The sequence below is a fragment of the Diprion similis genome, chromosome 4, assembly GCF_021155765.1.
Source record: "Diprion similis isolate iyDipSimi1 chromosome 4, iyDipSimi1.1, whole genome shotgun sequence".
NCBI lineage: Eukaryota > Metazoa > Arthropoda > Insecta > Hymenoptera > Diprionidae > Diprion > Diprion similis.
In genome coordinates, this window is record NC_060108.1 from 14,127,240 (window position 1) to 14,145,050 (window position 17,811).

The following is a 17,811-nucleotide window of genomic DNA, read 5'->3' on the forward strand; positions in this document are numbered from 1 at the left end:
TTTAAATGTTGAGAAATAGATTATAATTTTAATATGATTCCAGTACAGGTGTAAAGACTTGATGAGTAGAAATTACACACAAGATTTTTCCAAGTTATTGTATCATTTCTTGGAGTACCTGCAGGTACACAGATGTCGGACGCCTTTACATTTGCGAGACAGACTCTGGTCTCCGAGAGTCGATATGCGAACCTTGTTTGCCAATTCAATTGCTAAGAATGCAATTTTGCTATGATAACTGTTTTTCAGTTTTTAATCATTTCAATATTTTCATATTCAACGGAGAGTAGATCGCATTAATGTTTGTTATATGTGACTTTCATGTATGAACTACACGATCCATCACTCGGTCTCAGGAAAATGTCAAATATAGTACAGCAGTACTCTACTGTGCAAACCCAACAAACAAGGTACTCGCATATCAAAAACAAAGTACAAAATACACCGAATTTGTACTTTGATAATAAAATACGCGATGTCCGCGACGAATATAAGATAGACCCATAATATCCAATGCTGGCTGTCGTGGGATCATTTCAGCATTCTGTTCGAGTGGTTCCTATCCATACGCCCCATAACTACTTTTCTAATGTAAACACCTTACGGATTCTACTGCTGTCTCAAAAACTATGCTTCTTCTCTGACATGCACACAATACAATGCCGTGTGATTGATTACACCGGTTTAGAAAGTTAATTGGCTGTGACTGCTATACACGAAATGTTTATAAAGTTATACATCTTTAATTACCAGCTTATTTTTTAGCAAGGCTGATGAATCGAAATTGGCAGTATAGATGGTCAAAATAGTATTACTTTTACTTCATATACAGGTATCATATTACATCATAAAATAAAATAAAGTCCTACGTCATATTATATATATTGTTGATATCACTAAAATTTATGCCAATAATAAGCACGCAGCTCTCAAGTCTGAACAGTTTCGGAATGATATGTTGCAACCGACATGTAAATGATCCTGATTGATGATTTCTCAACCAGCACTCTGTCTTTGATTTAGGAAAGAAAAAAATACATTTTAAACACAGAATGGCTAAATCAAGTCAATTGGTATCTTGTGAATCGCGGTAATGTGCATGTTATTTTGAGATAACTATAGAATCCGTACTCAAGGATGTGTTTAATTAGCTTGCGAGATATTTCGATTTCGAAAGCACGGTTCAATCTGGTACCGTATTTCACGATGGACGATGGTACTCCCATGATTGTAAGAGAAGTTGCCAGTTAGCCATGGCCACCAGATCAGGAGGTGACCGTTTGATTTTGGGTGTGGGGGTACATCTTGATGTACCGCGCGAGTCGAGAGTAGAACCAGCGGCGCATACGCGCCGGCTCCTATGCACCTCAGACCCACGGTGTCCAGCCCTCGTAGAGTAGAGCCAGGTTCTCCGAGCTTTGGGCCTCCCGAATCACATACTCTACCTGCTCGGCCGGTGTGTACCGTCGTGACGGGTTTGCATCACGCCCCTCAAGTTTCATGCGAACTCTGCGCCACACGTTCAGAGCATACGCGTTTCTCTCTTGCACAGCTGCGAAAGTGTAAAAACTTCAGTACAATTTCGAACAGCCACATCAAATGAAACAGCAACAAATTTGATAAAATACGTATTCCAATATAGTACGTGAAGTTGAAAATGTAGAAACGTTATAAGTAGTTTGTGACAATGGAGCCATGATAGTTAAAACAAACCTTTGCCAGTTGTAGGATCTCTGGCCAATGGAACTCCTTTTCTAGGACTGAAACATACACTGTCCTGTCTCACCAGTTTTGCCTTCTTGTTGAACGATACTTCCTTATCTGTCAGTTTGGTTGAGTTTGCAAAGTTGAGAAGTTCGTCATAAAGAGATGGTGTTTCCGCTTCCAATTTCTCTAATTCATCTCGTATGGAAACAGCATTCAGCGGGTCTAGTCCATCAGATTCAAGATCTTTAACTGCCGATGAAATTCTTTCAGTAAATGAACGATAACTCATAAGATAGTCACGTAGCCCGGCAATATTTTCTTGTTTCGCCATTGTCTTTAACAAGCCTCTCACATCCATCATTAGCCTGTGGTGTTCACCAATTACACTTTGTAGACGTAATACCTGTTCCCTGAGTGAATCATGTGCTCCATAGAGTAATTCTTGTTTTTCCTGCAATTTTTTTTGAGTTTCCACAATCACTTCAGAAATTAGCTTCTCTGCCTGCCTGAGCCAGGTAGCATCGACGTTGCCATCCAAGTGCAACAATTCTATTAAACTCTCTTCCATTGGTGTAACACCTGTCGTTAAATTAGCTGTTAACACGCAGCTCTTTTCCCAATTCTTGATCAGTGCCATAAAATTCGAATCATTGGAGACACTCTCTGACGTCCTTGTTCTGAGAGCTTCATAGTGAAGTATAGAATTAGAGGTGTTCACAACCACTGCAGCTAAGTTATGCTGGCGGGTAAGTTTATCCCATGACGTTGCCACTGCATTATCGAATGCAGCCATTACTTCTCCCAATGCCGGATTTGCACCTGCTGCCCATTTAAGGCGCTGTCCTGCACTTGACACCAAGTTCTGTTGTTGTTCTCTTGCTTCACATACCCGGGATTGTAGATTCGACAATGCTGCAGCAGTTTTTCGCATATCTAACATGAACGTTGGACGATCTGAAAGAATAAAATAATTTCTGTGAGCTCTGGTCACGTAAACTAATGACTGTGATTGGAATAAGAAATCAATACTCACTCAGAGGTCCCATGGGATTTATTGTTGAACCGAGTAAGATACTATCCTCATGGAGCCAATGATGGGCAGTCAAATGCAATTGGATTCTTTGAACTGATGCTCGTGCGACATCCACTGCCTGTCTTGCCAACCTCACGCTCTGCTTTTTCCTCCAACAACTTTCAAGGGAGCTACTAGAAGCACTGGCCTGTGCTAAGACTGAACCCGTAAAGAGGCCTCTCTTCAATGACAGGTCGACAATTTTACGACAGAGTTCTTCAAGTGATACCTTGCTCTCAGCGCCAATGTCTCTTTGTTCTATTTCAGTCGTTACGTTGAGTCCCATGCGCTGTAGCAAATAACACAAAGCAATCGCCAAGGTTTGCGTTGTAACGCCGAGTAACTGCCTCGAAACGTAATCGGCTGTAAATCTTCTAACAGGTTTATTCAATCTGTCGTCATCGAATACATTAGCAGGACCACCCTTGAATGCGGCTCCAGTCTCACGGCACATCACAAAAAACTCGCGTATGGTCTGAAGTCGTTTTATTAAAAAGATATCCTCGATAACTTGGCGTGCTGCATCATTGAATATTGGTGAAGCCATTTCCTTAGCTTCTCTTATTTGATCAATCTTTTTCCAGCTAGTGGGAATATTCAGTGTACTGAGGGTAGCGACCAAAGCATTTCCCTCCATCTGCAATTTCTCAAACAAACCATTGAAGCCCATCAGTAGCATCTGACCAGGAGTCAAGCTCTCTTCTTGATTTGGGTCACGGAGCTCTGCTGGCCGTGAAAGTAGGTTATCAAATCTCTGTCGTATACTGGCGACCAAGTCACGGATACCAGCATGTGGACTCTCCATTTCCATAACAGTAAACCTGAGATGCATCTCGAGCTGGGCGAGTATTTCTGCAGTCGGAAGACTGCTAGATACAACATCCTCTATTTCACTGACCATCACCATAACAGTTGGTTCCTCTGTAATAACTGTCTTCATTGCTTCAGGTAAAATGATGGTATGAAAATTGTAGTTCAACTCCTGCAAACCTCGGTATATGGAATCAGCGCTCTGCAGACATTTGAGTATGAGCGGGATTTTTGGATCGTTATTAGATTTGTGGGAATCAGGGATGAATGTTACCAGTTCGGCAACAAGCGAGGACATCAAACACATCTCATCCAGAAACCAATCACCCTCTCTTGATGTAAGATCCACCAGGCAGTCGCCAGCGCATTTAGCTGCACCCTCCATCATAAGATATCTTTTGTTCAATGCGCACAGAGCTGTTATATTTACGCACTCTAGAGCCTTATCTGCCCCCTTTTCCCGTCTCAGAAACGCACCGACCTGTAGTTTCGAATCAGTATAGCCCTTCTCTACGATACCCAATACTCCAGGTAATTCTTCAGCCACCATTCGTTCACATGCTTTTTTGAACCTCTCGTTTGCATTACTGAGAACTGATTGTAACTGATACGAAAACGTTACAATGTGCTGTACTTGGGGATTGTTTGCTGTCATTTGGGCAAAGTTTGTTTCAAACTGCGACAGTACCTCATGGCAGACCTCGACAGAACGGGTCGATAACAATGTGTTAGACCACGCGTGATAGGCGACAGACCTGTGACGCGACATTATGCTTATGGGGTATAAGCTGCATATAGCTGAATATTGGCTGAGAAGGTCAAGACAGTTTCGTATCAGTAGTGATTGTTGGGTAGCCAACTGAGCCAGTTCATTTTCGGATTGTTCGCAGTGAATAATCATCTGACTTTGTCCAGCGTTCTGTAGAAATTCCTTGACAAGATCGAAGACGAGATGGTCTTCAGGGGTTGTCGGGACTCCAACCTCCGCTAGCCACTGTCCAAGTTGAGGACCCCGAACTGCACTCAAAGCGATCTATTAACAAGTGTACAAACACATGTTATACAAGATATTGAACTCTTGCATTCAGTAAAACTCCAAGTATCTTCTCAACAAAATTTAATCGCTTTTTGAAACTAAGAAAATTATATCTTCTCATCATTGTTTAGAACTAAATATTAATACCTTCTCTATTGACTGAATTTTTTCATACTTAATTAAGGGAAGAGTTCGGTGAAATTTGAAACGAGAATCGGTTCTTTAATTCTTACACGAATAAAAAAAGTTTCAACCTCCTGCGATGGACATGTATGCACAAGAAACCTTTCGAAGAAGATACTAGCCAGCGTTGTGAAAAATTCCTCGCACATACACTTTCATCGCAGGAGGTTGAAACTTTGTTTCACAGCCTATACTACCATAATCTAAAAATTGGTAGAAGGATTTTTGTATACGACTTTTGTTAACGATTTGCACAGTTTTACCGAAGTCTCCCCTTAAATGTTTAGAATATAAAATACATACAGGATGTATTTGAATGTAATATCATACAAAAAAATTTGAAAAAACAGAATAATAACAAGCTTTTGAACGCACATTGTGCATGTTAATGTGCTTTCCACACTCCTCGATTTTCTCGACCAAACCAGACTTCGCCCGGTCGCGGGCATCCCTTGCTCGCTTGAACGCGGCGTATCTCTTGACAACCGAATAGAGAGCGTGGGTACGTCCCATGGCCTGAGCCTCCTTCACCAACGCTAATTCTTGGTGTCTGTCCTGTAGTAGGTCTTGGCATTCTCGCGATGCTGCGGTTGTCTCGATCCAGTGAGTAAGATGTCGTCGCAGCAATGGAAACACCGCTACAAGCTCATCCCTGTATCCATAACAGTATCAAATTCCAAAATTAATTATTACGACCACACGAATGATATTCATATAAGTAATTATCCTTTATTATCGTATTCATACATAATTTTATGAACAACGTTGAGCGAATTCGGGCATAAACTTTATTACAACATGAATCTTGAGACCAAGCAAAATGCTGACTATTTACTCGCGTCATCACGTATGATCTTGCAGATCGTTATCGTAATGGATGAACTCCGTTTACAACCGAAAAAATATGTGTGTCATTGTTAGAAGAATGTAATTCCTACTGGAGGGTCAACTATTAAGAGTAGTTGTATAAAAAGATTAGGACCTATTTTGTGGACTGACCTGTTAGCAGTCCATTCTGCACGCATCTCGGCAGCTCTTACGGTAAACATCGCTCTAGTCATCTCTTTTTCCAATTGCTTTCTCCCTATGCCCGTGCACCTAGCTCGTGCTTGACACGCACCATAACTGGCGATGCTTGTCTCTGCACCGGCTCTCCAATCCACCAGAGGATCGTATACGAACGCTTCAAGGAGCGTAAGTAGGGTCTCACGGCCACGTCGCATTACACGAAGCGTGTGCTCGCACGCGAGCCTGAATATACCCTGTACAAGAGAATAGCGGAACATGATTACTCTCACAGGACCATCCGCACTTAATTAAAATAATTTGATCAGAATCAGAAAAACAACGTTGAGAGAAAAAAATAACGTAATTGCAGACTCCCAGACGCCGAGCGTCGGAAAATGCATTGACAAGTACCAAATTCCGTAATGGTTTTGTTTTAGCAGTTTTCGTGATCGCAAGCCCATTTACCATTGACAAACCGTCGTAGAGTTGTGTAGTACACTATACAGATTGATCGGATTCGTAATCCGGTATTCAGGTGAGAATCGGGCAGGTGGTGGTAGGGATGAAACGTTAAATCGCTCGTTGTATTATATCGCAGGGTGGTGTTCCAGGTAACGGACTATACCGCGACTAGTTTGCTGCAGTCGCTCACAGGGAGAAGGTGCTTTTTCATGACAGTATTTTGAACATTAAGGCAAACGCAAGTGAAAAGTAACGTCAAAACCAATTGAGTTAATAGAAACTACATCAATTGTACAGCTTTAACCTTCTCAGTCCGCACACAAGTACATCAATGGTTTTACATCTCAACTGTACACTCCCGGCGTAAATACCTAACACATGTAATATATTGTATGTGTCTCTAATGTATAATTCCCATTGTATATAAAGCATATAACTGATCGGAATAATTTCATTCTTTATAAGAATTAGTCATATTTCTGAAACGAAGTAAGATAATTGTAGAGCTGAGGGTTGCACCAACGTATAATGCATTTGATCATCGGTAGTTTCGAAGAAGGTGGAAGGGGTGCCAAAAGACGTGAGAGTAACGATATTGAATCTCGCATTTTACAATACGCAAAAACGTTTCCGCAAATAATGTTGTGACATATACAATAGCGATTGCATTGGCGTCAACGATGCAAGTGTCAGCATCTGTAGCAGATATTCATTATAGCGCTCGAAAGGGGAGGTTCTTATCGGGGCGTTGTTGGTTCGTGCCAAAACATTTTTACGCAAACACATCAACTGATAACCGTTAACCCATCGTTCACCAAATATCGATTGCAACATTTCAGAATATACTTCTCGTCTTCATCACGCGTTCAAATATTTTTGGTATCCGTAACGGTATGTAACTTTACGAAGAACAGTTGAAACTGTTGTACAGTGCTTAAAAACATTTCTGTAGGATTTGAAGCTTTATGCTCCTCAGCAAATCCCAAGTTAAGCGGAGGATACCTGGAAAATACATAACAGGCTAAAGTTAGCCGCATACGCAGAAAGCTGCAAATCCTACGGTAACTTTTTTGAGTCAATTTACATTCACCTGAGACATCTAGATGCTCGCGATGGTTGGTTTAAACCAAGTCAGAATACGTAATAATCTAATTTTTATATTTGTAAAACTCGTACTACAAAACTTTCATTTCATGATCCGCAAAAACCTTCCTTGAAAACAAACTGAATCTCGAATAAATGTTACGGAAATTCGATCGAATGACTAAATGAATTGTAACTAAAAATGGAATGTACATGAAATCATGAACATCTGATCGGGAATTCATAGCACGACGTGAATTCACTTGAGTCAAAGGTTGTCATTGCTGCGGTTGCAAACTTTGAAGATACTGATTTTTCGAGTTTTTAAATTTCCAAGGCTTCGAAGATGCAGCCTATTATGAACAAGTGGTAACATAAAGTTTAGGTACATACATTCGGTTTTATTCTCTTATTCGACTGGAACAAAAGGTTAAATTCTAAAACTAGCGTATTTTTTTTTTTATCGAGACTACGACCGCTGAAGTCTTTTGAAGTACTCATAATGAATAAAAGAAATATAATTTCTGTAATCATTTGCGATTCTTTTAGTAAATATAGGCAATAACTCCAGGTGATGATGATTGAATATGACTATAATAATATATGTTTTTCTCGTAACATTATGTCATTCAGTGTTTTGTGTATGATTTATTTTCTTCTTTTCAGGTGTTCTATCCAGAAACTGTGTTGCTTGGAGGCATTTACCTAAGGATTCGCATCCAGCTAATATTCAAACGAAAATTTATACTTAAGAATTGTATTCAGTGATCAGCGTTCTTCAAGAAGTTTGTGATCCTAAGAAGGACCTACATATGCGCCTAGTGAATTTATATCATTTGACGGCAAATGTAAATAAGTTGAATAGTTAATCAATGTGCTAACAGTTTGATGAATATTCTTTGTTTATTCATATGTATATTTATAATATATATCATTGAATTGGGCTAAAAATTGAATCGTCGTGTATCGTTGGCTCGATTTCAATGAACAACGTAATATCCAATTAGCGACAAATTTATACGGATTAAAATTTACTTTCGTTGAATAATGTGATAAAAACAACAACCACCGTAATAAGTAGTCACGATATCAACCTTAAGACAGTATTGGTGCAATGTGGGCAATGATAATAATATTTAAAATATTAAAACGAACGAAATGTACGAGAATTTTTTCGCAGGTGTAACAGAGACGGCAAAAGACGGCTACATGCATGTTATTCAGTAGCCACATGGTCTGGTCAATAATAGATGGTTTGCTCTTCGTGATGATAATATGCGGGAACGTCCTAACGATACTAGCGATCAGGCTGAGCCGACGTCTAAGGAACATTACATCGAATTATTTTGTTCTGAGCTTGGCAATTTCTGATTTTCTGGTAGGTCTGTCGCTGCCTTACCACCTCGCATTTTACGTTCTAGACCATTTAAGCCATGTGAAAGTCGCCTGCATCGCAAGATTTGTTTTCATAACCCTCGCATGTTCCGCGAGCATATACAACCTGATCGCTATTGCGGTAGACAGATACATATCAATCGTCCACCCCATGAAGTACACAAGATACATGACGTGGAGGGTGGTTTACACAATCATAACTATAGGTTGGATAACAGCGATTGGTATTTCAACCATACCAACGTACTGGAATTGCTTTGACAACGCCGGTGCTATTTGCGAAATGGACACCATTCTACCCAGGTACGACAAACCATAATTTCATTACAATGTAGAAAGATTTCACGCGAATCGTACGCCCATAGTTTCTTGATCGCGAAAATTTGCGAAACTTACAAGAAAGCGTCCGACTTAACTGTAACGGTTTAGTGGATTTTTTCTTACTGTTTTTATAGATATTACACGGTTGCTGTGCTGACACCAATGCTCTTCCTTACGTGGATTACTATGTTCGTAATATACTGGCGGATTTGGAGGGAGGCTAGCACTCATGCTCGAAGATTAAGAGGCAACACTTTGTACAATGACTCAGCAAGCGATTGGAAGAGCGTCCAGGTAAAACAACAACAATAACAACAAAACTTGTTTATTTTCATCCTCTACGAATCATATCCCCTCTGTATGATTCATATATTACCCGCATATTCCATCTAATAAGATTTGATTATGAAATGATAAATTGCTCGACTTGTGATACCAGAAATGAATCCGTCAATCCCATCCCATCCGTATTTGCGAATGAAATATCCGACTTGAGAGCTCAAAAGTCAATATATACAGTATGGTCGGATTTAATCCCCCCAGAAAGAGAGAGCATTGTTTCTGCAGATATCGGTTCTACGGAACTCGTTCTTATTGACATGAGATTATTTCTGCAAAAAATAAAGTCTAACTTGTTCTAGCTTCAGGGCGATACAAACACTTTCCACGTTCTTATCAGAGGATTGCATGTTGTGGTTCGGGAGATGGCCTAACTTATTCTAACATTTAAGGTGCCCACGAATCACTTTCCAGAATATGGATTATCAACTTGTTTAAATAATTTTTTCCGTAGAAACCGAATCTATAGAAATGATTTCTGTAGAAACGGTCCTCTTCTTATGGATTTTCTTATGCGTGATATATTTTTGAGATTTTGCTCGTAACATCTGATTTTAAATAAGGGACACTTATTTTGGATATTAGCACCTGCTGTCGGGATCAAAAACGAATTCAAAGACGTGAAATTATTATTTATTTAATTATTTTTTTTCAATATTGGTTTCTTTTATCTTAACTTCCACACTGATTTATTTCCCCTCATTCTCGAAGGAAGGTTTGTGATCATAATTCATAATCTGAATCAAAAATTTTCAGTGAGGGTGAAAGAAAAGAAAAACTAAAAAAAATTACCATCTTAAATTTTCGCAAAACAAATTCTTTTTTCTCGTCTCTGAATTTGCCTTTGTTCTCCCTATCAGTTACTTATATGCAAAGTACATGTTTCCCATCTAAAATCACAAGTGAATTGCAAAATCTTAAAAATGACATATTTGCAGATCAATCTATATCAGCATCATCTTTCACCCTTGAAACCCTACAAGTTTTGTACCGGAATTCTGCTTGCATCTCTTTTTCCTGTACTATACCACATTTGCGAAACACGTTTTAGTTATACCTATAGTAATTCTTGACTGTATACATTTGAAAGCACGTAGTTCGGCATTAGTGTTTAAACGGACGTGACTTGTGAGAAAACTATGTTTTGGAATAACTTTTGTACGAATTACATCATTTATATCCGGCTCTATACCCTTTGAAACATGTGATGCGAGTTACGTTCCTTCAATCAGAACTTGTCAATATCGTGATCTCATGTTTCACAATGTGTATCTACATACGGGACTTTCCACACTGAGAAAAAAATATGGTGAATATTGTCCTCATCCCGTCACTCACAATCAGGGTCAAGATAAAAATTAGTTAAAAATTATACCGTGACCATAAACTAGTCACAGTGACCATAAAACTGCTAAAACAACCATATCTTGGGTAAGTTAAAACCATCAATCAAGGTTGAAGCCCTAAACAACCGGACATGCACCATATTTTTTCTCTCGGTACACGTGGAATCGAACATTTTGAGTTGAATTTTTGATTTGCTTAATTTTTTTAATTCCGATCTGCCTTTTTAGCTTAGCATTCCTGATTCCTTCAACATTTTTGTCTCAATTTTCTCATCAGTTATAGAATTGTAAAAAATTATATGATTTAAATGAATGCAACTCAAAAACTAAAAAAGATATTGACAAACTTCAAAACACGTTTTCTTCGTCTTGAATTACAGATTCAATAGAAAAAATATGAAGAAATTATGTCTCTTTAATATCATCAACTTAATTGAGTTTTGAAAAAAATATTGTTTTTTGAAATCATGGTCAGGTTTTAGTTCATTGCAACCAACATCCTGCAAACTGATAGTTGCTTTATACATTTTAAGTCAAGTATCATTATGTGGAAGTATTAATATGAGCCGATCACCTGTTACATTAATATTAATTATTTATATCTAAATTTAAATAAATCAAAATATAAATCAATGCAATTAAATTTTAAATTGGTAAAGTTTAACTTTATAAATAAGACATCATTACAAGATTGGCCGATAATGATACTTGGTATAAAATTCATGACAAAACAGGTGAAATAGGAATTAAAAAAGAATTCATAACCGCCTATAATTAATTGAGACAAAAATTAAAAAAAAATCAGAAATCATTTCGATAGGCAGATTGAAATAACAAAAATAAGGAAGTTAAAAATTCTTCTTTGAAATATTGTCCGATTTCGCGTGGAAATGCCCATATCTATTTTCTAATACGTTTTACTCTAAGATAAATAAATATCCTTGTTCACGAATCTGTATGATAATAATTATTTTAGGTAGTTTTGCTCGTCCTGGGATGTTTTTCAGTATGTTGGCTACCATACCTGATAGTGGCGTGTACACGGGCTTATGAGTGGCAGAACAAAGCATCGCCAACATTGTACAAGGCAACATTTTCTCTAGCAATGGCAAACAGTGGGATGAATCCGATTATTTACGCATGGAAAAATGCGAATTTTCGGAAGGCATTCAACAGGTTGTTACATTTTGAATCGCCAAACTGCAACGAGTTTAATTCAAGCTTGAAGAACTACTTGAGTAAACAGAAGGAACTTAGGAAGAAGGAATTAGGCAGCATAGATCCTACGATTCAGACCGTGGAAAACCAAGGAATTAAAACAATATGTGACAATTATTCTTTCGAAATCGAAGAAACTGCGACAATGACAACTGTATAATTCCCTGTTACCGAACAACTTTTTCAGGGAGAACTATTTCGCTAGATATTTACCGAAATTTATCACCAATCACCATAATTAAACACAGAGTTTGGTAGCTCAGGGTAATCCTATCTACGCCCTGAAGTGGGACATGAAGGTCAAAATGACATAAGGTACATTGATGATTATCAGTGTTAAAATATAACAGCTAAAAAATATGTATCATGCAATAGTAACACATCTCTCAGTCACTCACCTCAACCCCTGTCACTCCAAGCGCAGTTTTGATGTTAGGAGTCATCCTGAACGGAACCTTTTCTGGTACTCGAAGAGTTTTTCCTTTCTCGAAGCAAACGTTGTAATCAATGTGAACAACCTCACCCGTATTTAGATCTACCAACACATTGTCCAAGTGCCTATCACCCAGCCCAATTATGTAACCGATTATTGACATCACGGCAACAGAATATGAGTAATTTTTCGTCGCCTGCCACCAGCTGCCAGGGTTTATGCTGTTGCACCATATTTCCCTAGGGTAAAAATAATTATTAAAAAAAAAAAAAAATTATGGCATAGACGTTTCTTGTATTGTTATAACACCATGATAATAACTGCTTACTTAGCCAACAAATCTTTCGGAGTTTCCGCCATCAGCTCTGCTAGAACTTGTTTTAATACTGGCAGTGGCCACTCTTTCCTGTTTTCCAGAGCAACACCTCTTTCTTTTAGAAGTGGAGCTAACTTGTTATAAAACAACTCTGAAGGTCTCATCACAGCACCGGCAGCTCCTTTACCAGATATCACACTATCTCGTTGTTGCCATCGTTTATAAAGGGCAAAAAGTGGTGTCACACCATCAACCCACTGTATGAGCCCCGACCTAGGTCCTAAGGGTATAACAGAATAATGGCGAGCCCTATATATTCGTCTCGTGTCATTATTCTTTGACATCATCGTGTTTGCAATACCCAAAAATTGCATGATGCGTTCGTCAAGATGTAGATCTTCCAGACCCTTAAAAAGGTATGTGTAAACGTGGCCATCTGACCCGTGGAATATCAGCTTTTTTGGTTTCGTTTTCGTTGGTAGTATTTGCACATTGATATCTACTGACTTGATGGTTACTACTTTGTTATCAACTGACAACACACCAGGCATTGGGATACCCGTATCTTTGAGATTTGCCAAAACTGGGCTTATATCTGTCATCTTCAAGGAATAAGCACCTCGTTTGTGGGCCTTTTGTGTAAACTTAGCTTGCAGTTGTTTTAATGATAGACCTGCATCTTGTGGTTTACCAGGATTCTTTGGATTCATAAGCTTCCTCATGACTTCATCGATGTGCTCACCAAACTTATCCTGAAAATATCTTTCGTGTGGGGTTTCAGGTGGTACAGATGTAATCGCCAATAAATTTTCCAATACGAATATAATTGGTTTGAGAATGATGCGGTGTTTTTCAGCTATTAGCTGTTCTTTCTCATCAGTTGGTAATGATACATTTTCTTTTACTTTACGAATCTCAATTTCCAGCTGGGCAAACCTTCTTGTTATCTCCGCATGGTGCTGAACCAGTGTTGCAAGCCACAACTCATCCCAAAGGAGCGTTATCCTTCTCAGTTCCTTGACCAGTACTTGCACCTGATTAACAGTGTCTGGAATCTTTTTCGACAGACAATCAACCATTGGCATAAAGCACGAGTTCAAAATGTTTTGACCCTCATCGTTGCTACCGTAGCGCTCATCTTCAATGAAGTCTAATTCTATTAGTGACGAAGTTGCAGTGTTTGTCGCAGTCGTTGTTGATTCCATTTCCGTTGTGAGCGGGTCCGTTGGTGCTATTGTTGTTTCGTACCTGTCCCCGGATACTGCACCTACCACTGCAGGAAATGTTATAAGATGTGGGGAATGTTCAGCAACTCGGCACAGTAACTCGGCAACTCGAGTTCGAACATATGCTTCCGGATGGCTGAGTCGTGAGAACAATTGGGGAATAATTTCTTTCCATGGGCAGGTAGGTGTGCTGGATAATCCTGACTCTAGGACACCTTGGAGTTCAAGGGCATGCTTGACAATAAGGCGAAGAATTCTTAGTGTGGCAGTGATGAGGGCACACCCATTGGGCTCGCAGCTTGCCAATTCCAAGTATTTGAAATACGCGTTAGCTGAAAGTTCGTAGTAAGAGTAAACCCTTCGCTGCGCCTGCCGCCATATCTCGACTAACTTTCCAAGACGATCAACACTGGCATTGCTCAATATCGCAACGTTGCGCAACTGATTCTCAATCATCTCTGACGTGTTCACATCGCTTGTATCTATGTCACCTTCATCCTCTGGGATTGTTTTGTTTTGACTAAGTATTGAAAATATCATATTCACGTCAACATCTGTTGTTCCTAGGGGTAGGAGTGAGCGTATGTTGGCTCGATCTGTATCCACCAGCTGGCCAGAATTGGAGTTATCTACAATCTTGCGTCCCCATTTGTAACACCATGCGGCAAACTTGCACCAAGCTTTAGGTAGGTCTGGGCACTGGTTTACACCAAGCTGGGCTAGCTTGCCTACGATCATGTCAGAGATGGGTATTACATCTTTAGTTTCACCAAACAAATTATCCATCAAACCGTCATTATGGACTGCCTCGAATCTGAGTAACTCCTCGAGCTGTGTGTTATTATTAATCTTTGTATCGTCCTGCTGTATCCACTTACCCAGAGTCAACAAAAGTTTCGTCCCCATTTCCCGGAGTCCAACACACTGCTCACCGTTGACTATTGCTTGTGATATACCTAAGGCAGTTCCACTGCATATTCTTATAGCATTTTCGCCACTTTCCATTGAGAATAATAATTTAGCCACTTCTTTGAATGCCCTGACATTATTTTTTGACCACTTCACGTGTATCGGACCATTTAATATATTCGTAGTTAGATCATCGAAATTAACATTGATCTTTCCATTCACATCAAGAAATTCGTAATCCCCCTTGAAATATTTCACGATTTCACGTTTAGCCAGGTTAAAATTACACTCTTTTCTTGCATTCCTGACCACGTTTAGACGCAGACTAGCCAATTCCGTGCAACAAGTGCGGTCTGCTCTGGCAAAGTAGTCTGACCACCACAAAACTTGTGTAAGAATATTTGAATCAAGGTAATTTATTTTATCAGCCCGGTATAATTCAAAGGCGTTGACATTCTTCCCTGAAATAAGATCAGTAAGACCAGCTGCGGAATACTGCACCAATAGGGCGTCGCTTAGATATTCGGCAGGCAGACTACGGAGGCTTTCGCTCACAGTTTTTTCTGCAACTTTACGACAATTTTCTATATCTTCATTATGATGATCCTCAAATAAATCATTCTGAATCCTTATCGCAATATTGGTTAGCGTATTGGTACATTCGATGATTGTCTTGGTACAGCTCCAATTTGTTTTAGCCTCTTTATCCAGAAGCGTCCAATCTGAGAGCTCTTCAATCAAGATATTTTCGTTCTCTTCGAATTTATGCAGGCTCCTTGCTTGTTGTGGTACGACATTTTCAAATATCTGTTTATCAAGGATAGCATTAACTGGATTCATGAGAACCTCGCTCTCCTGAGCCTTCCAAGTCTCCAATTCACTCCAATCACTCACAGCTCGATAGCACTTTGTTAGCTGTTCGAAACAAAATGCAGCTACTTGGACATCCCTATCAACCTTTGGGGCGGCATTGGTAGTTTCATTGTCAGATTGGCTGGACCACCAGCAGCTCTGCTCCATCAATATATTTTTATAGCCATCGATTGCAGCCTCGTATCGACCCGCAGCTTGATCGGTTGCAGCCTTCAACCAAGTGAATTTCTTTTCCTTATCCTTAGTGTAGACGTACAATCCCTGAAGTGCTTCAGCTTCACCAAGCTTCACCATAGCCTTGGTTGTGCACAGAACTGCTCTCTCAAACTCAGTCCCCTGAGCATTTTCAGAGTTTGAAAGATCCTCCATGAGCCTTTGTCCATTTCTTAGCACGTTTGCAGCCATGCCAGCATGAAGAGACACAACACATAAGGCCAACCTTATGCGATATAACCACTCTCGACATGTTGATTTGTTTGTGTGGAAGAAAGTTCGCACTGGTTTAGAAAGTGGTAGCAATGCCAGTGCACAACCTTCACTCGCGTTATGGATTACTCGTTCCAAGTGTTCAAGAAACTCTATCAGTAACCTGACACGATTATGTTCGTGCAGGGAGTACTCGAGCCCACGCTCGTCTTTTCTTGTTACTTCTGTATGGCAAGATATTTCACGGGCTAGTGTCTTCAAAGCCCCCTCAATGGTGGTAAATGTTTCCTGAGGTTTTCCAAGCGGAGTGCGAAGCTTATTGCCAACACAATGCTGGGCAGCTTCGAAACCACCCCAAAATAGTAAGAAACTTCGATTGGCTAATGCCATTTCGTAAATTTTTTCAACTGCTTCGTTCTCGTGCCTGTGGGTGTAAAAAAAAAGTAGAAAATGCAACATTTCGAATACTAATGAGCGTCATCTTACGGAAAAATATTCAAACATTGGGTTGTGCTATTGCTTAGTCTTAAAATGGAGAACCTTACACGGATGGCCAACACAATGTGAATACTTCGGAAAGTGCTGTGGCATCAAGGTGATATTCTTGTAGTAGATAAGCCATGAAAGTACGGAAATGTTGTGCCTGCATCTCGCCGTTACTGTTACCTCGCATGTGTAACCGCTGTGATAATACCAAAGACTCCATAGTATACCTATTGATGTTCTGAGATTTCTGGAATTTTATAGAAAATTCTGTATTACCATGTGAAAAAAAAGAATTTCTATAAGCATAATGTACATTTGATGGTGACATGATGTGCTAAAGATTTTCGTTCTGAAAAAAAAATAAAGGTATGTACATTTTGTTTTTGACGCACCTTTGTCTCTGACACCAAGCAGGCTCGATTTAATTTTGGAATAACTATATCAAGTGGAAGGTTCATCAATAGTTGAGCATATTTTCGATGAACGTTGGAATTGTGCGATGTGAGATGTAAAATAGCCAAGTCTATGATATCAAGGTAAATTTGTTCTGGCCAAAATACATTTTTCACACTTGTCAGGACCTCAAAATTTTTGCCTACGGCCAGACTAATGTCATGATTCGTTGTGTACCCGCAGCATATGAGACTTGTTAAAATATTGTAACACTCCTCAGTCTTGTTTAAAATTCCAATATAATTTTCAGCCTGTATAAAAATCTCCTGCGTCCAATTAGCCAGAAGGAGCAACACTTTATCTGATGTTGTGCTCTTGAAAGTCTTTGCAATTAGATGAAGAATAATAGAAAGATGACCACTTGTTGGCGATGTAGTTGGCACATCTAATGTTCCAGGAAATATGTCTTTTGGACGGTTTGTGTTCGTACCAGATATCAATACAGAACTTGAAACAAAGTGGTTGTATCTGAAAATAATACACTTATGATGTCAAAAAGTAAATGGAGATTGACAACAGATAGGAACTTGCTGTTTTCTCTTAACTTACCTTGAGCAGTGCGCGTAGAGTAAATAAAGCACTGTGTATTGGAGTAGTGGACTTCCCGTAGCCAATGCTTCGTCATATGGCCGTAGACGGATTGCCAAGAGTTCCAAAATGCTCGGTTTCAAGGCCCACATACCGATTATAGAATTACTCGCATTTGCTG

The 17,811-nt window shown here is 39.4% G+C and overlaps 3 protein-coding genes across 7 annotated transcripts in view; 2 read left to right on the forward strand and 1 right to left on the reverse strand.

Moving 5' to 3' along the window:
* The window catches only part of LOC124406101 (serine/threonine-protein kinase SMG1), a 21,810-nt gene continuing 3,999 nt past the window's right edge, over window positions 1–17,811 (reverse strand). The window contains exons 7-16 of the mRNA XM_046881474.1: window positions 17,652–17,808; window positions 17,042–17,570; window positions 16,709–16,896; window positions 12,742–16,587; window positions 12,379–12,652; window positions 5,808–6,070; window positions 5,184–5,460; window positions 2,741–4,622; window positions 1,714–2,661; window positions 1–1,552 (exon numbers count right to left, since the gene is read on the reverse strand). Coding sequence (XP_046737430.1) covers window positions 1,368–1,552; window positions 1,714–2,661; window positions 2,741–4,622; window positions 5,184–5,460; window positions 5,808–6,070; window positions 12,379–12,652; window positions 12,742–16,587; window positions 16,709–16,896; window positions 17,042–17,570; window positions 17,652–17,808 — 8,549 coding nt within the window. The 3' untranslated portion in view covers window positions 1–1,367. The remainder of the gene's footprint in view (window positions 1,553–1,713; window positions 2,662–2,740; window positions 4,623–5,183; window positions 5,461–5,807; window positions 6,071–12,378; window positions 12,653–12,741; window positions 16,588–16,708; window positions 16,897–17,041; window positions 17,571–17,651; window positions 17,809–17,811) is intronic.
* Window positions 6,409–12,278, forward strand: LOC124406106 (histamine H2 receptor-like). 5 transcript variants are annotated; one of them, XM_046881484.1, is made up of 5 exons: window positions 6,409–6,427; window positions 8,028–8,209; window positions 8,542–9,059; window positions 9,212–9,371; window positions 11,739–12,278. In XM_046881484.1, the coding sequence occupies exons 3-5, from the start codon at window positions 8,575–8,577 to the stop codon at window positions 12,138–12,140; spliced, it is 1,047 nt and encodes a 348-aa protein (XP_046737440.1). In that variant the 5' UTR covers window positions 6,409–6,427; window positions 8,028–8,209; window positions 8,542–8,574; the 3' UTR covers window positions 12,141–12,278. The 5 variants fall into 5 exon arrangements, with proteins under 5 accessions (XP_046737440.1, XP_046737436.1, XP_046737437.1 ...); XM_046881480.1 differs by having other exon boundaries at window positions 6,417–6,668; XM_046881481.1 differs by having other exon boundaries at window positions 6,417–6,658.
* LOC124406111 (protein TSSC4) overlaps window positions 12,268–17,811 on the forward strand; it is a 17,176-nt gene continuing 11,632 nt past the window's right edge. Inside the window, exon 1 of the mRNA XM_046881495.1 lies at window positions 12,268–12,279. The gene's annotated coding sequence lies outside the window, so the exon portion shown is untranslated. The remainder of the gene's footprint in view (window positions 12,280–17,811) is intronic.

What these genes read in the sequence shown, in the direction of transcription:
- LOC124406106 (XM_046881484.1), top strand. Translation starts at nt 8,575, where the DNA reads ATGTTATTCAGTAGCCACATGGTCTGGTCAATAATAGATGGTTTGCTC. An exon ending in ATGGACACCATTCTACCCAG is followed by an intron (nt 9,060 to 9,211) that starts GTACGACAAACC and finishes CTGTTTTTATAG; the next exon opens with ATATTACACGGTTGCTGTGC. An exon ending in GCGATTGGAAGAGCGTCCAG is followed by an intron (nt 9,372 to 11,738) that starts GTAAAACAACAA and finishes TAATTATTTTAG; the next exon opens with GTAGTTTTGCTCGTCCTGGG.